This window comes from Salvelinus alpinus, chromosome 33 (genome assembly GCF_045679555.1).
Source record: "Salvelinus alpinus chromosome 33, SLU_Salpinus.1, whole genome shotgun sequence".
Taxonomy (NCBI): domain Eukaryota; kingdom Metazoa; phylum Chordata; class Actinopteri; order Salmoniformes; family Salmonidae; genus Salvelinus; species Salvelinus alpinus.
Window position 1 is genome coordinate 23,970,298 of NC_092118.1, and position 23,844 is coordinate 23,994,141.

The following is a 23,844-nucleotide window of genomic DNA, read 5'->3' on the forward strand; positions in this document are numbered from 1 at the left end:
CAGGCATGTTTAAAGGCAACATTACTGTGAACTTATGATTGATTGTAAGAAAAGAGTTTGAAAAACACGATTTTAGGCCAGTAGTGAAGAGTTCAGACTAACAAACAAAACCCATGATGAATCATTAGGTCCTTTTCCTCTCAAGTCCTCATCTCACTCTAAAATCTGAAGACATAAAACTACACAATAGAAATTATGAATAATCAGTGACTCACATTTTCAGTGATTCACATATTTTTCTTAAACTTCCTGTTGTGTGGTATCACAATGACTGACTGGAAAGAGGAGACCCAAAAATGCAGTAAATCAACAAGATTTCTTCCATTACAAATATCTCTCCTTTTTCAACCCAAAATTCCCCTTTAGCCTAGCTGTTTTAACTTTGTCGACATAAGGATTTCAGAGCTGTAAATATAACATAGGTACAGAGCCATTAAGTGACCTACTGAAACATACTTAACAAGCCATATTTCCTGAGGAGTGGGGGGACTCGTGCACCGCCCCTGTTGTTCCTCTCCTACCCCACAGGCTGTGTGGACTGTGATTTCAGCAGTTAATTTAAATTCCTCAAATGCCTCTGGCACTACGTTGCAGAGTGGGAGTCAATTGGAATTTGATCATTCAGGAGTCTAAAATATAACATCTTGCTGAATAGCCCTCCAGGGAGGAGACAGAGGGAAAATGAAGGAAAATCATATTATGTACTGTTCAGAGATTTTACTGAGTTACAGTTCATAGAAGGAAATCAGTCAGTTGAAATCAATTCATTATGCCCTAATCTATGGACTTCACATGACTGGGCAGGGGTGCAGCAATTGGTGGGCCTGGGGGGGGGGCATAAGCCCACCCACTTGGGAGCCAGGCCCAGCCAATCAAAATTATTACAGACAGAAATACTCTTCAGCATCCCCCTCCTCTGACGATCCCGCAGGTGAAGAAGCCAGATGTGTAGGTCCTGGGCTGGCGTCGTTACACGTGGTCTCTACAATTCTCTAAAACAACATTGGGGGTGGCTTATGGTAGAGAAATAAACATAAAATTCTCTGCCAACAGCTCAGGTGGACCATTCCTGTAGTCGGCATGGAAATTGCACACTCCCTCAAAACTTGAGACATCTGTGGCATTGTGTTGTGTGACAAAACTGCCCATTTTAAAGTGGCCTTTTTGTTCTCCCCAGGACAAGGTGCACCTGTGTAATGATCATGGTGTTTAATCAGCTTCTTGATATGCCACACCTGGATGGATTATTTTGACAAAGGATAAAATGCTCACTGACAGGGATGTAAACACATTTGTGCACAGCATTTGAGAGAAATAAGCTTTTTGTGTATGTGAACAATTTCTGTGATCTTTTATTTTAGCTCATGAAACATGGGACCAACATCTTGTTGCGTTTATATTTTTGTTCAGTTTACATATATTAACACATGCACTAGTATTGCATAAAGTATTGCTATGCGCTGTCTGGGGGCTATATAACATTTAGGTCCTTCCAGAAGCTCAGATATAGACCCACTTCTGTGCGTCACCAAGATCACTGTGGTCACGCATGCATGCCATTGCTACAGAATAGCAGAACTCAGTCAGCCCTGACGGCTCTGACAAACACACACACGCACACGCACACACACACACATACTTTAAATCAAATCAAATCACATTTTATTGGTCACATACACATGTTTAGCAGATGTTATTGCGGGTGTAGCGAAATGCTTGTGCTTCTAGTTCTGACAGTGCAGCAATATCTAACAAGTAATATCGAACAATTTCACAACATATACCCAATACACACAAATCTAAATAATTAAATGGAATTAAGAACATATAAATATGTGGACAAAGTGCCTTTGTGTGAAAGCTCTCACTCTGGGGGTCTTGATATTGGCCAAAGGTGTCTGTGAGGACAGCGCTCCACAGTTGTGAAAACAGACAGTGTCAAGCAGCAGCATATATTCCCATTTTTTAAGGTAATACATAGAAATTAGCCAAAAGCAATCCCTCCAGGCCAGACTAAACTCGTCTTTCCCACTAACAATGATGTGCTACTTGGAAGATAGGTTTATTGATCATCCAGACCATCAGAGATTAATGATAGCTGAAAGTATGAAATCCATTACAATCACCATCCATGTGTGGGCTGGATGGTGGATACTGTTAATTACATTAACATGGACATTAATACTGCATGACCTCATTGTAGCCTACTGAGGATAGTCTGTGCAAGGCCAAAATGAATGCTTATAAATGTTCTTATTGGCACGGCACTTAAAGAAAACAATGGTAAGCCCTACATGAAAGGAACATAGATCATAAAACGAGTATTCTACAATGGTAATATTTAAATGTCCCTTTAGTCGATGCTACTCATGAGAAGTAAAGTGCCCCTAGCGACGGACATTTGTATTGGACTAACTGATTACTCCTTTCTATTTCACATCTTAAAAACGCAGTGGTTAGCAACGCTGTTGAGGGCGTATGGACTCGGTCGCCCGTATCTCAGTGAGCAGCACTGTTAATTCCTCTAGTCTGGAACGGATTGTAGACGCAGTTATCATTTCAGTCTATTTAGGCTCTCGATTTTCCTTCGTTCCATTTTTCAACTGAAGGCCTTTCACTGAAAAGTGGGTGTCTCCTCACTACTGGTGTTCAGACAGCGGCGAGTGCAGAAGTGTGTCCTCGATGGCAGGGTGGAAGGACGGCTCCGTGCAGGAGAAGTATCGACTGGTTGTGGTTGGAGGTGGTGGTGTCGGGAAGTCAGCCCTAACTATACAATTTATCCAGGTTAGTAAATAGTCGGCCGTTTCTCCAGCCACTTTGTACGGAATGTTTGGGAATCTGGAGGGAGGCTGGCTGAGCTGTTGCGAATGGGGACCCCACAAGCGTATGATAGGGTTTAGTTCATTTTCTTCTCGCAATAGTGGGATATATTCGCCGAGGCCTGTTTAGCACAGAACATATTCTGCGAAAAAACCTGAAATTGTGTTTAGATAAAATGTGTATTTTGAGCCTATTTTTCAATATAATGAATAACACGTCTATTGGCAACGTAATCTCGCTCGGCGATTGAAAGTAATTGTGGAATAAATAGTGAAGAAATAGTCTCACAATTGTGATTTAGGCTGAACTCTGATGTAAGACTGTATAATCTAAGTATTACAACATTCGGCTACCTGTACAGCCGCAATTTAAAAATACTTATTTTCAAAGTTGAGTTGTCAACATATCTCTTGTTTTGTAGCTATATTTGGGTGGATCGTCCTGCCCGGTGCGGCGATACATCAGTCTATAATTGTCGGCTACAATATAACAGGTAGTTCAGAACTTCTGGGCCTGCTGTACTTGAAAGCATAAATCTGAAACAAATTCCTATGTAAACTCACATTGAACAGGCACATTGAACATATTTTCCATCATACCCATTAGGTGCAGTATTGACAAATCTCTTGTCTACCATTTTTATTAATGTAGACCATGTTCATTATCAGACAATGAATATGCCCATTGAATAGCCTAATAACGGTTTAGCCAACAGACTAACTAACCTTCATTTGGATCCCAACAATCTAGGTGAATCAGCCTATGATATAAAGAAATTCCTACACATCCATAACTGTAAGCATATTTATTACAGAGAATATCCCTACATGTAAGCCTTTCTCTAACATTGATATCATGTGTGAATCTTGATCAATCCCTTGTGTTGCTCAAACAGTTGCAGAGCAATGACAGCTGCTGTTAAAGACAGTTGTTGTTCAAGCCAGTGGCCCAAGCAGCTTTTGCCCAGCCACAGTTGTCCTTTATAGCCTTGTCAATGGCATTCCAACACACAGTGTGTTGTCCATAGGTACCCACACTTTTAACTCTTTGTCTTTCCCTTTTCACTATCAAAACCTTTATATTCACAGTTAGTTTCTTGGTGAAGCTGCTCATGAAAGTGTAACTGAGAGTGAGTGGACAAGCTTTGGAATCCTCTTTGTGTCTTCAGGAGTCTATAATGCCAGGTCCTAATTCCAGGAGACTAGACTGGAGGCGGGCAGCTGCATGTCTAACGTGACTGAGACAGTAGTGGGGCAGTCAGCAGCACGTGCTGCTTGAGGCTTTTGTTGTGATCTGAAGGTCTAATAAGGTTTCAGAAAGCTCATTAAATGTATACCATGGATATTGGTCAGATCAGATTACTGTACCACGGTTCAGCCATTCTAACCCTATTCTTCTTTGGAATGGAACAGTAGGCTAAGTATTGTATAAACACTTCAAAGTCCTTTAGTATTTTTAGCAAATACTTGAGTTTTGGTACAAACAAGAAAACATGCACTGTTGACTTGTTCCAGTAGGGATAGGGAACAGCAAACCGCAGTACAAGTGCCTTATTACAGTGTAATGAGACAGTAATGTGATTAATTACCATGTGATATGAAACTAATAATACTGATAGGACAGTAACACCAAGATAATAATAGACTGATTATTACATTTTGTTTAAGCAACAAGATTGTTGTTTGTTAACAAGATGAGTAGAATATAAGATAGGTAGAAGAAGACTGTATGCAGCTCAGCGATCAGCAGTTCACAGATATTTTCTGGATGATTACTTTGTCATGGCAACGGTGCCTTTGGAGCCTTTAGTTGAAATTTGCAGGTCAGTCCGCACTCACTAAAGAACATTCATTTGGGAAATAAGACTCTTTGTTTCTATGCACTTAGCATTTCAGAATGTGTCCAATCCAGTCTTGATCAACACTCTTTATTCCTCTTTATAATAACCATACCACAACTGTGTTCATTGTGAATAGCGGTATAACATAATAATGTGCAACGATATCTTTTAGATGAGCATCAACCTCTTATTTGTCCCTTGACATCCAAAATGCAAAGGAATTCCTAATATATACAGTATGTTAAATCTGTGAGAAATGAGTGCAGTATTAACGGCCTATATGCTCTGCATGCATAGTCTATAGCAGGGTTCCCCAACTGGTGGCCCGCTTGTTGGACATAAAAGACTGTACAAACACCAGGAATTCAGCTCCAAGTGATTTTAATTTTGGAAATATTTTCCAAAGTATTCTCACACATAATAGAGAGATGTGTGATTGTTTACAAATGTAAGCAAGGCTTGAAATGATTATGTTTTTGGTAAATATTATATCTGTTTGGCTTCTTGCGGTCAATTTGCATTCTGCAAATTGTTTGTAACAATGCTCCGGCCCCCTGACCATCCGCTCAAGAAAAAATCGGCCCACGTCTGAATCTAGTTGATGATCCCTGGTTATAGGCTCTGGATCCTCACCCAGCCCAAGCAATCTGATCCAAGATCTAAACCACAGAACTTGGAGGGTGGGATGGGATGTCACTCACCCATGGCCCAGCCAGAGCCCCGAGCTGAGAGAGAGAGGGCCAGGGGTCTTTCAGACAGTGCTGTGGGAGAACACACATACTTTAGCAGAATGTTACAGCAGGTTAATATCCTGGGCAGTGTGTGACACACTGGCCCTGCAGCATTTAGGTTTCTTCTGTTTTATTTGTGCACTATTGCAGCTGGCCAAACAAGTGCTTGAGCTTAGTAACCAATATCATTCATCTGTTACTGGGTGATTCATAGCCCCTAAAAAGGCAAAGGAAGTTCTATACTTGGCTGAGCACCATTACAGTGTTTTATGCCAACCATTTGGCTGTCACTTTGCTATTCACCTTGTAGACAAGATCTAGTCAAAATTGTAGTTGGTGTGTTGACTGCATTCCTTTGCGTATTTATTTTGTATATGTCTGTGGATGTAAAGAAAAACAAGGAATTTGGTCATGTGTAGAATGTTGACATCATGGAAAGCGCCTACATCCTATTAGAGTTTTCTAGAAGCCGGCTGCCAGGGGGAAAGACTCACAGCTGGCTGTTGAGTCCAGACTTTCCCATCCAGATCTGTGGAGGGGTGGAGGGTCGGTTGGGGTGGGGGACGGAGTGTTGTCTGAGTCATGTTGGGTTAATGATCATGGAACAGCCGGAATCAGCACCTTTGGAAAAGGAAGTCCCTCCACTCCTGTTCATTTTCTATGGACCTCCTAGATTTGTAAAAGAAAACATGAGCCGCATTGTGTGTGGTAGTGATTGTGTGTGGTAGTGTGCACTTGATGGAATCAGATGAGATTTACTGGTGAAAGAAACCTGACGCCATATTTAAGGTAAAGGCATTACAGAGATACAAAAAAAATAAAAAATTCTTGGCTCAGTAACCACGTTTCCGTCCACAGTTTTTATGCGAGTAAAGTCATACCTTATAAAAATCTTGACAGCTGTTATGGAAACAGGAAGTTAAGTACAATTTTATAAATGTCCACAGATCATTTGTTCGTTCGACATGGTGGGATCTTTTTGTGTCGGCAAAATGAATAATGTGAGAAATGGTGGTGAAAACGCCTTTATGCTCAAATAGACAGTTTATTAGGCTACAGATTAAATAAGTTATGAATTTCACAGGGTGGTGAAAGTGTACAATGATCTTGATGCTCCTTTCCAATAAATATCGAGGGTTTTATTCTGGTGACATGATGATCGATCCTTGACTGCCTTTCGACAAATACAAACATTCCCGCTCTTATCCATAATAATTTCATCATATAGACTAGCTTACCCGCACAGTCTACCCACACTGTATCTGTGAGCTGTTGGATAGAGTGCACGGGCCAAGACCAGAGTAGACACATTTTTGTATTTAACACAAGAGTTTTTTGTGACAAAACTATCGGTCGAGTTAAAAATGTGATGGAAACATTGAAGTTTCCATCAAAGCCAATTCCTTCTTTGGTCGTCTTTCCTTCCAGTACTCTGCTGCCAATGACTGGAACAAACTGTAAAAATCTCTGAAGCTGGAAACACTTATCTCCCTCACTAGCTTTAAGCACCAGCTATCTGTCAGAGCAGCTCACAGATTACTGCACCTGTACATAGCCCATCTATAATTTAGCCCAAACAACTACCTCTTCCCCGAATGTATTTATTTATTTATTTATTTTGCTCTTTTGCACCCCATTATTCATATTTCTACTTTGCACATTCTTCCACTGCAAATCTACCATTCCAGTGTTTTACTTGCTATATTGTTTTTACCTCGCCACCATGGCCTTTTTTTTGCCTTTACCTCCCTTATCTCACCTCATTTGCTCACATTGTATATAGACTTATTTTTCTACTGTATTATTGACTGTATGTTTTGTTTATTCCATGTGTAACTCTGTGTTGTTGTATGTGTCGAATTGCTATGCTTTATCTTGGCCAGGTCGCAGTTGCAAATGAGAACTTGTTCTCAACTAGCCTACCTGGTTAAATAAAGGTGAAATAAAAAAATAAATCAAGTTCAGATTTTTATCTGAAACAATTTTTATCTGAAACATGCACTGATTGTTATCTGAAACAAGTCAATTTGGTGGAAACACACCAGTGGTGGGAAAATGTGCGTATTTTCTTTATGCGTATTTTAGAATATTCTCATGAAAACCTGTCGCCAATTGGATGGAAACCTAGCTCCTGAAACCGTTGTAGTGTATACTAGACTAGTCACACAATGGCTGAAGTGAGGGTCCTTTTACAGTGCAGGGAGGATGATGTCACCCTTTACAATAACAGAGTGACAGGGCAGGCAGGTAGTCACCACTGGGAGTGGTTGAGACACAGTCAAGCCAGTGAGTAGAATGGCAGAGAGGTGACATAACATTGAGTCATCTAAAAAAAAAATGGGACACAGTGTTATTCAACAGATGGAAAACATGACTCAATGTGGGGTGGTGGGGTTCAAGCCATTTGATCCCATATCTAATGTCACTCATTTGCTTGGCCGATGGTATGAACAACATTTCTGCTATGGTTCCTTTGTGGAAGTTATCATTAGCAACCATGGCACCTGTGGGAGTGAAATGCTATCTTCTCGCCAGACTGGATGACAGAGTAGTAAAGCATGGTGTTGCATGAACACACAGCTGCTAATATTAGTCCTTATCACTGACTCTTTCATTTCTGCTGGAGTTCTCTCCCTGCTGTGTGATTCAGTGGGAGAACACACTATCCAGCCTGATAGAGTCATGAAGGATTAGATACAGACCAGTATGATCAGAGGTTAAAGACACCTAAACAGTGAGTACTTAAGTGCTCTCTTTCTTTTTCTTTCTCTCGCTCTCTCTCGCTCTCTCTACCCCCTCTCTCTCCTCTCTCTCGCTCTCTCTACCCCCTCTCTCGCTCTCTCTACCTCCTCTCTCTCTCCTCTCTCTACCCCCTCTCTCTCCTCTCTCTCGCTCTCTACCCCCTCTCTCGCTCTCTCTACCTCCTCTCTCGTTCTCTCTACCTCCTCTCTCTACCCCCTCTCTCTCCTCTCTCTACCCCCTCCATCTCCTTTCTCTCTCTCTCTCCTCTCTCGCTCTCCCTACCACCTCTCTCTCCTCTCTACTTCCTCTCTCTACCCCCTCTCTCTCCTCTCTCTTGCTCTCTTTACCCCCTCTCTCTGTCTCATTCTGAGCATGGTTTTGATTACTGAGATGAGGTCATTTAGGAGAAATGCTGCTGCTCTAGGTTCTAATTGAATAAATACAGATTAAGCATGTGGGCGTTCTTTCCTGGGCATTTGCAGGCAAGGTGTGCGTGTGTGTGAGTGTGTGTGTGTGTGGTTGTGTGTGTGAGTGAGTGAGTGATGGGGTTTGGGGATTGTTTCATGCACATTTCTCTGAAATAGACGCAGCGGGCTAAGTAAAGTGTTTGCAGCAGTGGTGATGGGGGTGTGCATTCCCACACACCCAGGACAAGGTGGCTGAATACCAGGCGGTGTGGAAACTGACCAGGACCAGCACACTTTAAACCTATTTTTGGACATAAGCAGTGTTGTAGCATTCTATCTAGCTTGGTGATACCATATACCACTGATCCAATTTGGTTTGAGCTGGTTTTTCATTTTCTTTGAGGGTGTTGGTAACCCCACACATTTAGGTGTGTGTGTGTGTGTGTGTGTGTGTGTGTGTGTGTGTGTGTGTGTGTGTGTGTGTGTGTGTGTGTGTGTGTGTGTGTGTGTGTGTGTGTGTGTGTGTGTGTGTGTGTGTGTGTGTGTGTGTGTGTGTGTGTGTTTGGTAGTGCTGCCAAGGTGGGTGATGAGGGAACATTGTTGGTTTTGTTCTTCAGGAGGGTCACCTGTTGATTTCTCACAGAGCTGGCTCGTTGAGTGTGTGTTCCTGTGAAGTGAACCGCTCTCTGAGCTCATAGCAGGGAAGTAGTTTTCACAGCACTTCATTCTGAGCCACTAAAACAAACAACTATCCTGCTTACAGACCAAAAAAGTCCTGTAGAAGTCATTTTTCCAATTCCATATGGGTGTTGTCAGAGGGAGAGAAAATTCATACATTTCCCTCTAACCTAAATGTTATAATTTGATGAACATGTTATAATGACCATACACATTCCTATGAATGTATTTGTATGATAGTTTTGAGTGCATGATGCAGCACAATGTTTGCGCAACATTGTAATCATGTTTAGTTCTTAAAGGCTTAGACTCAAGGGTTAAGAGATAATGTTGCAATTATTTTGGTTTTCAATGACAAGTCTGTGATGGTCTCTTACCCTAAAGCAGGGGTTCCCAATTAGATTCAGCCGTGGGCCTATTTTTTTCTTGAGTGGAGGTTTGGGGGGCCGGACCATCATTATAAATCATTTTAAATCCTGGTGATTTTACAGTAATGTATTGATTCTTTGTTCAGAACTTAGGGGGCCAAATAAAATCGTCTGAATTTGGCACGCGGTCTGCCTATTTGGGAACCCTGCCCTAAAGGATAAGGAATGATGTAATACCAGTCTGTAACTTGATATTAGATTGAGTCTGAATAAAAACCCTATGGGGATCTAATCACAATAAAACCCATTCAGCAGGTCTTGCAGTTGGTGTCTGTGTACCCAGAGACTGATGTGATGTTATTCTGAGCAAAGATCAGGTTTATTATTGATGTATCATTAGACTGGGCGGAGTCAGGTTTCTCTACTATCTTTGTTTTCTGTCCAAACATCTAGCATTTGTACCTAAATAGGCAGAACATGGTTACATAGTAGTGCTGATCATAACATAGTACATTTCAATAAGATCAGATCAATGATAAACTCACTGTTCGTGGTCCCTGTGGTAAAGAATAAGGCAGGAGATCAACTCTGACTGCTCTTTTAAAAAGTTTATGGAGGACCACTTCCTTGTTGCCTGGGTAACAGACCAGAACCTGGCATAGTGCCATGGGTCAGACCAACAACAATCCTTGTTCCCTGAGCAGGGGTGTCGACTAGCACAGACTTTGCTGATAACTACTTTATTGAGGGAAAATGTACTTGCGATGACTCTGATATGTGGTTGTCTCGTCTAGCTCACCCTTAAAGCACCAAAATAATGTATTTCGACCCCTAAAAGCACCAAAAGGGTTAATTTTTTACACAGTTGGAAATTATGGCAAAATGACACTTTCTGTCAAACAGTAACACTTCTTAATGTATTAACCTTTTCTAACACAAGTAAATGGTTTAAATTCCCCAAAATAAGCATATATTTTTACATTTTCACACATTTCTAGACAAATGATTCATTCACAGTGTTGTGTTTCTGTGATACTCAGAGTGTCACGCCCTGGCCATAGAGAGGTTTTTATTCTCTATTTTGGTTAGGCCAGGGTGTGACTAGGGTGGGCATTCTAGTTTCTTTATTTCTATGTTTTCTATTTCTTTGTTTTTGGCCGAGTGTGGTTCCCAATCAGAGGCAGCTGTCTATCGTTGTCTCTGATTGGGAATCAAACTTAGGCAGTCCTTTTTCCCTCTTTCATTTGTGGGTTCTTAATTTTGCACTGGTTGTTATTTTGCCCTGCAGAACGGCACGTTCGTATTTTGTTTTGTTGTTGTCGGTGTTCAGTTAATAAATAAATAGAATGAACACGTACCACGCTGCGCTTTGGTCCACTTCTTCCCATGACGATCGTGACACAGAGGCTGAGAAATTGGCGATTGAGCATTTTTTTATTACATTTTTTTATTTAACATTTATTTAACTAGGCAAGTCAGTTAAGAACAAATTCTTATTTACAATGACGGCTTACCAAAAGGCAAAAGGCCTCCTGCGGGGATGGGGGCTGGGATTAAAAATGCTAATAAATGAAATAAAAATATAGGACAAAACACACATCAAGATAAGGGAGACAACACTACATAAAGAGAGACCTAAGACGACAGCATAGCATGGCAGCAACACATGACAACACAGCGTGTTAGCAACACAACATGGTAGCAGCACAACATGGAAGCAGCACAAAACAGGGTACAAACATTGTTGGGCACAGACAACAGCATAAAGGGCAAGAAGGTAGAGACAACAATACATCACACAAAGCAGCCAGAACTGTCAGTAAGAGTGTCCATGATTGAGTCTTTGAATGAAGAGATTGAGATAAAACTGTCCAGTTTGAGTGTTTGTTGCAGCTCTTTCCAGTCGCTAGCTATTTATTAGTTTTACTGGCTGCCACACCCCACAGGGACCACATCTGGGGTGGCCTCATATCTACAGTGCATTTGGGAAAGTATTCAGACCCCTTGACTTTTTCCCACATTTTGATACAGCCTTATTCTAAAATTGATAAAATTATTTTTTTCCCACATCAATCTACACACAATACCCCATAATGACAAAGCCAAAACTGTTTTTTTTTTTTAGAAATACCTTATTTACATAAGTATTCAGACCCTTTGCTATGAGACTCGAAATTGAACTCCGGTGCATTCTGTTTCCATTGAGCATCCTTGAGATGTTTCTACAACTTCATTGGAGTCCACCTGTGGTAAATTCAATTGATTGCACATGATTTGGAAAGGCACACACCTGTCTATATAAGGTCCCACAGTTGACAGTGCATGTCAGAGCAAAAACCAAGCCATGAGGAGGAAGGAACTGTGTGTAGAGCTCCTAGACAAAATTGTGTCAAGGCACAGATCTGGAGCAGGGCACCAAAACATTTCTGCAGCATTGAAGAACAGTGGCCTCCATCATTCTTAAATGGAAGAAGTTTGGAACCACCAAGATTCTTCTAGAGCTGGACGCCCGGCCAAACTGAGCAATCGGGGAGAAAGGCCTTGGTAAGGGAGGTGACCATGAACCCGATGGTCACTCTGACAGAGCTCCAGAGTTCCTCTGTGGAAATGGGAGAACCTTCCAGAAGGACAACCATCTCTGCAGCACTCCACCAAGCAGGCCTTTATGGTAGTGGCAAGACGGAAGCCACTCCTCAGTAAAAGGCACATGACAGCCCGCTTGGAGTTTGCCAAAAGACACCTAAAATACTCTCAGAACATGAGAAACAAGTTTCTCTGGTCTGATAAAACCAATATTGAACTCTTTGGCCTGAATAACAAGCATCACGTCTGGAGGAAACCTGGCACCATCTCTACGGTGAAGCATGGTGATACCAGCATCATTTGGGGGATGTTTTTCAGCAGCAGGGACTGGGAGACTAGACAGGATCGAAGGAAAGATGAAAGGAACAAAGTACAGAGAGATCCTTGATGAAAACCTGCTCCAGAGCGCTCAGGACTTCAGACTGCGGCAAATGTTCACCTTCCAACAGTACAACGACCCTAAGCACACAGCCAAGACAACGCAGGAGTGGCTTCGAGACAAGTCTCTGAATGTCCTTGATTGACCCAGCCAGAGCCCGGACTTGAACCCGATTGAACATCTCTGGAAATACCTGAAAATAGCTGTGCAGTGACGCTCCCCATCCAACCTGACAGAGCTTGAGAGGATCTGCAGAGAAGAATGGGAGAAACTCCCCAAATACAGGTGTGCCAAGCTTGTAGAGTCACACCCAACAAGACTCGGCTGTAATCGCTGCCAAAGGTGCTTCAACAAAGTACTGAGTAAAGGGTCTGAATACTTATGTAAATGTGATATTTCAGTATTTTTTTTAATACATTTGCAAAAATCTAAAATAAACTGTTATTGCTTTGTCATTATGGGGCATTGTGTGTAGATTGATGAGAATAAACAAATATTTTATCCAATTTAGAATAAGGCTGTAACGTAACAAAATGTGGGTCTGAATACTTTCCAAATGCACTGTATATCTTTTCAGGGTACATACACCTACACCTGTACCAAAATTGGTGCTTTTATCACAAATTGTACTATTGAGTCCAAATGTTCATCTTAGTCACGCACCACTAGTATACAGAAGAGATTACATTTTTGACCCCTGTTGGTGATTTTAGGGTTAAGATGAATGCATTCATTTTAAGTCTGTAAGTCTGCTAAATGACAAGAATGTAAAGATACATCAAAATAATAATGGGTCTGGGATTTGAATGGACAGGACGCACCCGCCCATCTGCATGCAATGGGTTGAGGAGATCTTCTCGGGTCCAAAAAGTTGGGACCGGACCAGAACAGAACCGAGGACAATCATACCCAAACCCGAATGGACCTGACGACAACCAGACCTAGACCCAACTCGTTCCCTAACAGGTCCGGGTCTAGACCAGACCCGATTGGAACGAGTGACAAAAACTGCCTGGTCACAGTTGTAAATGAGAACTTGTTCTCAACTGGCCTACCTGGTTAAATAAAGGTGAAATTTAAAAAAACAAAAACAAAATATTGCCAAATTTCTCTTCTGGTTAACAAATACATCTTTACATGTTGGCTAGGCCTTCTATAAGTAAATAAATTCACCTTATTAGCGTAAAATAAATAAGCTATAGCCTATGCAAAGCCGTGGTCTGGTCCACTCTGGTCTATTAGCTGTAGTAACATAGACCTAAGACCCACTGACAATCAAATAGGACCCGACCCAAGGGAAAGTTACAACTTTGGACCTGGTTCGGGTCTCGGGTATTCGGGTTGGGGTCTCGGTATTCAGGTTGGGATGGACCCGTGACCCGTGAAGACCTCTAGTGACCCGTGAAGACCTCTAGTGACCCGTGAAGACCTCTAGTGGGTGGTGTGGTCCACGTTCACTGAGGGCAGGCTTTTCCATTGGCTCCTAGTGAATAAACTGCATTACAGAAGGCTTCCACTGAAGGCAAGTCTTCTCATCACGACTATTATCACTGTCTAAGTGACCCTGAGTCTTAGACAGACAGAGACTAGAGACGGGGGGAGTCGGTGATACTGATTGCCCCCCCCCCCCCCCCCCATGTAGACGTACTACCACCAATCAGAGCGCTTACTACTGTGTTATTCCTGTTAATTTTATAGATATTAATGTTGATAATGTATGGTCAGGTGGAATGTTCCTCCCTGTTGAGTTTCACTATACTTGAGTGCCACAGCAAAGGGTTTTTGTTGTTGCTCTGACATGGTCATGGCTATTCATAGAGGAGAGGAGATGATAGACAGGTGTTGAGGGAAACAAGTGATGGTTAGAGAAAAGCAGTGGGTATGTGTTTACCCCTCCCCCCTCGATTCACCACAGGGCCTTCTCTCTCTCTCTCTCCCCGTTGGTCTCACATCAGGGCAAGTATTTACTCCTGTGGCTTTTCAAAGGCCCTGCCTCTACTTTAGGTATCCTGTTTACCTGAATCAACTGCTTGTAGAAACCATGTCTGGCAGGGCATGAGCTGACACACACACACACACACACACACACACACACACACACACACACACACACACACACACACACACACACACACACACACACACACACACACACACACAAGAAAATGAGACTGGGCTGACAGTTAGTAAAAAAAAAAAACACAACAATGGATTCTACCTCTCACCTTGCAGAGGATAAGAGTTGTTGTTTCCACTAAGCCACTGAATTTCTTCGGGTAGAATTCCGTTTCTATTTCTATCCCCTTTTTCATGCAGTCACAGTAAAAAACTATTTCCAGTTCATCTGTGGGTTTAGCATACAGTGACTGTGATTCTCTATGTTCTCAGGGACAGCAGGGGAGAGGATCCCGAGAGTGCATGTGTTTCTGTTCAGATAATCACTTCCTACCATGAACAGGAACAGATTAGAATACGGCTGCCTGGCCTGGGGCTGTGTAAATGTTCATGGTCTGCACGGACACTGGGAACATATGCCTCCCATCTCCAAGCTCACACAAATGACATCTGCTGGAGGATCTGTCGCTTATGCTTACCAGCCTCCCCTCATTTGGCCCGATCCATAGAGTCACATTGAAACAGGGACTATCAAAGTGTGACAAGAGGAAAAGTAACGTGTGTCACATCATCTTTAACACAATCTGCTTTGTGTGAACTCTGGTGCTGTGAGAGCTCTGTAACTGTAACTTTCTCACTTATTGAGCTTCGACTTGGTTGACTGTTCACATAAGATATGGAGGCATGGGTTCCTCTCAGACCTCTATCATCTATGACCGGGGTTAGACAGCCCTGTTCCTGTAGTCCCGCAGGTACAGCAGGATTTTGTTCCAACTAGGCACCATACCTGACCAACTGAGCTAATTAAACAGTTCAGTGCCTAAATTCAACACACCATGTTTTCCAGGTCAATTAAATCAAACACATGAAGTTCCTGTGGTCCTCCAGGACCAGGGTTGTCTACCCCTGATCTATACTGAACACAAATATCAACGCAGCATGTAGATTGTTGGTCCCATGTTTCATGAGCTGAAATAAAAGTTCCCAGAAATGTTCCATACACACAAAAAGCTTATTTCTCTCAAATTTCGTGCACAAATTTGTTTACATCCCTGTTAGAGATCATTTCTCCTTTGCCAAGTTAATCCATCCACCTGACAAGTGTGGTAAATAAAGTAGCTGATTAAGCAGCATGATCATTACTCAGGTGCACCTTGTGCTGGGGACAATAAAAGTTCACTATACAATGTGCAGTTTTGTCACACAACACAATGCCACAGATGTCTCAAGTTTTGAGGGAGTGTGCAATTGGCATGCTGACTGCAGGAATGTCCACCAAAGCTGTTGCCAGAGAATTCAATGTTAATTTCTCTACCATAAGCTGCCTCCAACATCGTTTTAGAGAATTTGTCAGTACGTCCAACTGGCCTCATAACCACAGACCACGTGTAACAACTACAGCCCAGGACCTCCACATCCGGCTTCTTCACCTGCTGGATCATCTGAGACCAGCCACCCGGACATTGGATGAAACTGAGGAGTATTTCTGTCAGTAATAAAGCCCTTTAGTGGGGAAAAATTAATTATGATTGGCTGGGCCTGGCTGCACCCCTGCCGAGTCATGTGAAATCCATATATTAGGTCCTAATGAATTTATTTCAGTTGACTGATTTCCTTATATGAACTGTAACTCAGCTAAATTGTTGCATGTTGCATTTTATATTTTTGTTCAGTATATGACATGGTGAGGCTGTGGGTGTGTGACCATGTGTGACACAGCACTTCCCCAGACAGGCATTGGTTTAAAATGATTTCTCAGCAGCAACCCCTCCTGGGACATTAGCTATCTAGAGCAGGTATTCCCAAACTGGGGTACGCGCAATAAGAATGTGATTCAATATGTGATTCAATATATATATATATATATATATATATAGAGAGAGATTTTTTTTGTAACTTTTTCTTCACATTTTCAAACAGTCCATTTATATTTATAGCCAACGTAGCTGCTGCTCATGTTGGTATCTGTACTGATGGAGCAAAAGCCATGACAGGAAGACATAGGGGAGTGGAAACATGCGTGCACGCAGTTGCCCCCGACGCCACTTGGGTACACTGCAGCATCCACCGAGAGGCTCTTGCTGCCAAGGGGATACCTGACAGCTTGAAAGACGTTTTGGACACTACAGTGAAAATGGTTAACTTTGTTAAAGCAAGGCCCCTGAACTCCCGTGTATTTTCTGCACTATGCAATGATATGGGCAGCGACCATGTAACGCTTTTTACAACATACGGAAAGAAGTGTGCTGGTTATCAAGGGGCAAAGTATTGACACGTTTAAAAAAAATTGAGATTCAAGCTTAAAGTTTTCTTAACTGACTAATTTTCACTTGTCTGACCGCTTGCATGATGACGAGTTTCTCACACGACTGGCCTATCTGGGTGATGTTTTTTCTCTCCTGAATGATCTGAATCTAGGGTTACAGGGACTCTCCACAACTATATTCAATGTGTGGGACAAAATTGAGACTATGATTAAAAAGTTGGAGCTCTTCTCTGTCTGCATTAACAGAGAGGACAACACACAGGTCTTTCCATCATTGTATGATTATTTGTGTGCAAATGAACTCAAGCTTACGGACAATGTGAAATGTGATATAGGAAAGCAGCTGAGTGAGTTGGGTGCACAATTACGAAGGTACTTTCCCGAAACGGATGACACAAACAACTGGATTCGTTATCCCCTTCATGCCCTGCCTCCAGTCCACTTACCAATATCTGAACAAGACAGCCTCATCGAAATTGCAAAAGACGGTTCTGTGAAAATTTGTAGAAAATGATTTAAGACTGAGACTCTCTCCAATACAACCCAGCATTGCAGAGTTATGTGCATCCTTTCAAGCACAAGGGGCTGTCTCAGTGGCTGTCTATGGTCAGTCCCCGGGGGCCGGAGTTGTCACACTTTTCCCCCATCTCTAGCAAACACAGCTGATTAAACTAATTTCATTGTAATCTGAAGATGATGCTTAGTTGATTATTGGAACTGGGTGTGTTAGCTGGGGCTGGGGCAAAAGTGTGACACCAATCAGGCCTCCGAGGACTGGAGTTGCCCATCCCTGGTCTAGACTCTATGGTATGACGTGGATGGCTGTCAGTCGGCCTTGGGACTCCAAGAGCCCATGGCTTCTACCTGATCCAGAGAGAGGCAATTGGTCTCACCACCCCTCCCCCCTCTCTCTTGATCTGTTAGAACATAAAATATTTGTCTGTCTGTCTCCCTATATGTCTCTCCCTTTTATTTACACTCAACAAATATTTAGTGTCAGATCTGCCAGGCTGTTTGGTTTGCTATACTGCTGCCACTGCAGCCCATTCTTTTAGTTATATGATATATTGACGTGTTTAATTTTTGCTCAGTGGGGATGCCCTGAGAGGTTGGTTTTTAGAAACATTAAATTAGACATGGCTTTTGTTTTCTTCTCAAATCTGTCTGTAGAGGCCATAGTTGTCCATACTAGCCACACGCTATTGTTGCCATAACATTTGACTATCATCTTGCAAAATCATGATCGGATCTGCCTAAAATGCCTTGTGTCAACAGTACCACAGCATTCCAGCCAGTCTGGTCCCTGATCTCACCACAGCACGTTATACTGGTTCTGTTTGTTTGATTTGGATAGATCTGATCTGGGTCCCAAATGGCACCCTATTCATGACTGACTGTGTTACTGAGTGTCTGAGACAACAGTGGCCTGGAGACATCGTGTAACGGATGGCTCCAACAACAAACAGCAGTGGCAGTTAGAGAAAGGAGAAGAACCCACAGCTTCTATTATCCCTCCTGTTTGTTTTGATTTCATTTTCTCTCCCCAACCTCTGCTGTACTCAGTCTCTCTGGGACAATGTCACCGTGGATTAGGCATAATGACTGTTTCAGGAATTCACCGTAGCAAGCTCTCTTTGTTGTTTAAAAAATAAAAGATGCTAGAGCCTTGATGTAGGGTTGGTCAGTTTGGTTCCCCAATATATGAGTAACGGTTTGCATTACTGAAAGATACAATCCCAAACGGGCATTAAAAAGGCACAGCAATTGCCAAAACAATATTTGCATTGGTCCCTATCCGAACAAATGTAGACAGGGCTAATCATGATACTCATTGATCACAATAGGAGGAATTCCTAGCATTCCTTCTGATATTTGCTTGCTTTATGTGTGCTGTTGAGAACTAATGTAATGTATGCTGCCGTGTCAGAGGCAATACTGCAGAGCATGCTGAAACATACTCCCTCCAGCCCAACACTGCAATTTGACTAAAATCTAAACAAGTGTTTACTCAAATCACTCCTCACTCCAGACAGTCCTCTTCCCGACTCTTGTGCAGTCAGAGGATCTGTTAATTGAATTATTAATAGTTTGCTTATCACATCGAGTTAGGCTTGTCAAATGCACCTCCTGTCTGAATCACAGCTCATCTTAGGCTGTTGGTCCCTGCTGGCTGCCTGTCACCCAAGCAAGAGAGACTGACAGAGAGAAGAGAAGTGTGGGTACTTGGGAAGCTGCGCGTGTTGTCTTTGATAATCCCCGTCTCTATTTATTCCACTGCTGAGGCCTGTTTCACTGTGACAGTATCATTCCTCGCATCGGAGATTCATATACCAACAAGATGACTATGGGAAAATGCCATGCTGTGAAGCTCATGCCCCCATATCGCTCAACCCCATGCAGCCAATCTGCCTAAAAGGATTTTATACTAGGCACAGAGGATACTCTTTAGTCAATTTGTTTAGGTATTGTTTCTCAGAATCCATGTGCCATTTGTCCCTCATTATCATGTCTCTATAGAAGTTATTTTTCACTGTGGGTATTGTAGAGAGAGTGCCATGTCGCTCCTGCATCACTGTTATTTCCCATCTAAACATTGTAGAGAGAGTGATTTCCCCGTGCCTCTCTACAGTCCGTTTCCCATGTGGGTGTTAGAAAATCAATGTCTGTATAGATGTAGAGAAGTGAGGATCTGTGTCAGACAGAATGCAGCTAGCTGACCAAACCAAGGGCTTGTCTGTTAGAACGTCCACTCCTGGGACTAACCCCTCTAAGTCTGTTCCCAGGGGGACGGGGAAGGCCAGGCAGACTGATGGTGTGTTACTGAGAGCCTGGTTCTGGGACGTCCCGTCACTGGCTGCCCTACCCTGGGGCCTTGGCTAGGCTTAGGCAGGCTCTGGGCTGGATGACAGTTGGCACTGTCTGGGCAGGCTGCTGGCTGTCTGCAGACAGCTGAGGCTGAGCTGAGACTGACTCATTACTGCTGGGCACCTGCTGTCCAACAGGGGAAGAGAGGGGAGGAGTGAGGAGGAGAGGGGAGGGGAGAGGAGAGAGAAGGAGAGGAGAGAGTAGGGGAGGGTAGAGGAGAGGGGAGGGGAATGGAACAACCCCTCTCAACAGGTGAGGAGTGCTACATGAATGACTCCCCATATGTGCTGATGACAGTGGGTGAGCAGGCGTGTGGCCTCCTATGCCCGTAACAACTGGTCCTGGGCATGTCTTGTGGATTGGCTCTTAATGGTTAAGGTTCCAGATGGGATATGGAGAGCTGATCTGTAATCAGTTTTCATGGGGTAGGTAGAAAGAAATGGCAGTCGGGACTAGTGGGAGGCTCAGCTGCTGTTCTGTGGCTGCTAAGAGAGACAGGGTCACTGGTTATGGCTCCTAATATGTACTCAGCACCAGTTGGTCTCAATAAACACAAATTAACGAGAATGTTTAGTTGGCACAAGCAAGCGCACACCAAGTTAACAGCCGTCTAACAAGTGTGTTTCATAAATGCTTGGTATGTGTAACCAAAACATGTTCCTTTATCCTGCCCTCAACCTGACTCTAGACATCATTTAAAGTGGCCAAGTTGAAGACCTGAGAGTCTTAGCTGTCTTACTACAACAAACAGCCCTGTTGGCAATCGAGCTAATTGTTTCTGGATTTAAACATGGCTAAAAGGGAATTGAGGGCCTCACTTCTTTGTTTGATTTAGGTCAAGCCATATCCACTTCCCTCAACGGGAACGGTTTGTGGAAGTGAAATATATCACCTATATTTATCATGTTGTTACGTAAGGGCTTGTGAGGCCGGTGGGCGGCTGGGCTAGGTCTATGGCAGGGGAGGCCTGCCTGTCTGTCTGCCCTGGGCCTTGGGGCTGGGAGCAGGAGAGTGACGTCCATTAGCTCTATTTATGAGGAGCTGCCTGCTGAGGTAATAACATTTCCACTGTCTGTGTTGTGTGACTGGTGGCCTAAAACGGTAATGGTGCTGCGTTTCTGACACGCTGCCAAGGAGAGGCCTTATTCCTTCTGACATATCACCCTCTGCAAAGCTTACCATCTGGAGAAACACCACTAATGCAAATACATGGAGCGCTACTACAGCAGATTGAGGGAGATGAATCTGTAACAGGAGCTGTACTGACAAGTAGGATACATGTCATACCTGCTATTACTACTAGTAAATGAAAGTGGAATAAGAACAGCGTGGGTGGTTGGGTGCTAGGTGGAGGACACAGGGCGGTGTGTGTTTGATCTGGGGTGGTCAGGAGAGGCCCTGTCCTGGGTCCTAGTCATGGTTTTTACTCACGACATGGCTGACTGGCCATAACTGACCCCTAACTCTCTGTGCATCTCTTCTACAACAACCCTTAAGCTCATAGACTGTTCTACTTCCTGTAGTGGGAAAACAACCCCATGTCCTATCAGATGCAGCTTTATGAGGGCTTATCAGTATTATGTACCCATCTCAAATCTCTGTACCCATATCTCACTCATAATAAACAAGCCTAGTCAGAGAGGTTGGGTTAAATGCGGAACACATTTCAGTTGAAGGCATTCAGTTGTATCCCTCTTTCCTTTCCCTAGTGTCCTCATCTCATACCAGACCTGTGGCAGAACTGTGGCACAGGTTCTTCATTGAAACAACAATAACCTATCGTGGCCATCTCTCGCTCAGACGCTCTTACTGTGGGAACTTCAGAGCCAGCTTATCACCCCACTCTCTTCTGTTAGTGCTTTGTTTCAGCCACCACATACAGTGAGCTCTAAAATGATTGGGACAGTGACAATTTGTTGTTGTTTTGGCTCTGTACTCCAGAACTGGGGATTTGAAATGATACAGGTTGAAGTGCAGACTGTCCGCTTTCATTTGAGCGTATTTTCATCCATATCAGGTTAACCGTTAAGAATTACAGCACTTTTTGTAAAAGTATTGGGACAAATCCACTTATGTGTATTAAAGTAGTCAAAAGTTGAGTATTTGGTCCCATATTCCTAGCATGCAATGATTACATCAAGCTTATGACTCTACAAACTTGTTGGATGCATTTGCTGTTTGATTTGGTTGTGATTCAGATTATTTTCTTCCCAATAGAAATAATGGTAAATAATGTATTGTGTCACTTTGGTTTCATTGTAAATAAGAATAGAATATGTTTCTAAACACTTCTACATTAATGTGGATTCTACCATGATTACGGATAATCCTGAATGAATCATGAATAATGATGAGTGAGAAAGTTAGACGCACAAATATAAATTACATTTTTCTGCCGCTCATAGCAAAATTACCGAAGGCCACAGAGAAGGCTACATCAACACCACCACAATGGCTAGGCTTAAGGCTAGCTTAATGGGGGGAAGGGGACATTGGTAACATCACATGACCTGCTGGAACAGAAACTACGCTCGTTCACACACAGCGCTTTTACTGCACACTGTCTGCTCGAATAACTCTGTGGCTTTCTACTGTATCTAAAATGGTGCCGTGTGATGAGAAGACATGACCAGAAACTGGGGTTAAGAAAGAGATGAGGTAGTGGTGTGGTCAGATCCCAGTGAGCATGTTAAGTTGGCTGCGGGCTCTGGATGCTTGGAGCTCTGGTGGCCAGCCGGGGAAGAAAGGCCTTTTACTGGCTCCTCTTTGATGGCGCCCGTTGAGTGGGTTCAAAAGCAGTGAAAGTCCAGCACACAGTGATATTTAGCCTGCCGATTGAAGTTATAATGCCACGGAGGGCAGGGGAGCGCCTGGTTGGCTCAGTGGACTTGATCAACATTTCCCTCCCTGCTTTAGACTCAGCAGGAACACTCTCCTTGTTGCTACGCTCTTTATGGTGTACAGCACCAGGACCAAATAGGACTTTCAGACCAAGGCCAGAACATATGATTTTGTTACCCATGTAGTTTCATGCCATAAAGCTACTCTGTCTCATGTTTGAGGTGAAACGTTGCTACTGCTGTGGCGTGTCTGTTTGTGCGTGTCTGTGTTCTTTTCCGTTGACTCCTGTTCCAGAGAGCCCCCAGGCAACATGACCTAGTCCTGACACAGAGGAGGCCATTCAGCCTCAGACTCTAAATGATGCTAATCTAAGATGATTCTCTAATTGATGGTAACCTCACTATTATCCAGTCCAGAGCTGTGTGCGGGGTGAGACCAGAGCAGAGGCCTCAGTAGACTGACAGAGGGCTGCTGTGTAATTGTATATGTACACAGTATGAGACCTGAGCACATGGGTGAAGAAGGCTCTAACTATGGAGAGCCAGCTAGCTAGTCTTTCCCCTGGTGATGTTTTGTACCATGGCCTGTGGCTGAGCCCTGGCTCCAGTGCAGTGAGAACATCTATTTGGGAGCTAAATAGATTTTGGTATCTGAGGTGGAGGGCTCTTCTGCGGGGGCCTGGGTGTGGGTGGCTGATTGAGAGGCTCTGGCAGAGACAGGGGCCAGGGGATCTGTTCTATCTGGCCATTGGGAGGATGACAGGCTGGGGGCGTTGTGGACACTTCATTTCATCGCTTCATTTGTTCAGAATCATTCTGGACCTTTCCTCTCTTTGCTCAGTCGGGTTAGATATGAGTTTTTAGATATGATAAAACAGCAGGTAAAGCTGGACATTGGCACTAGTTTCTGCTCACTGAGACCAAGAAAAATTCAATCAGATGAAATAATTCCAGATGCTAAAGCCCTAGCCACCACCTCAAATGTGGTGAGATCAGATGTGATGTGATGAGGAATTTATGAGGAATAGTAGAACCGTTTTCAGTACACCTAAAATATCTCCAACATGGTGCTGTTTTCTATTGAAGCAGTGTAATAGCATTTACAGTAGAGTGATAGAGGCTTCCTTCAGCCTCAGGGGTGAGGTCCCTGGTGCCCTTTTAAGGCGGTGGACCCATTGTGTGCTGCTGTGCTCTCCCTCTTCATGTGTAT

General features: G+C 43.2%; 1 protein-coding gene across 1 annotated transcript in view; it reads left to right on the forward strand.

The window, feature by feature from the left end:
* Positions 1-2,427: 2,427 nt before the first annotated feature.
* LOC139562763 (ras-related protein R-Ras2) overlaps positions 2,428-23,844 on the forward strand; it is a 42,494-nt gene continuing 21,077 nt past the window's right edge. Inside the window, exon 1 of the mRNA XM_071380760.1 lies at positions 2,428-2,784. Coding sequence (XP_071236861.1) covers positions 2,683-2,784 — 102 coding nt within the window. The 5' untranslated portion in view covers positions 2,428-2,682. The remainder of the gene's footprint in view (positions 2,785-23,844) is intronic.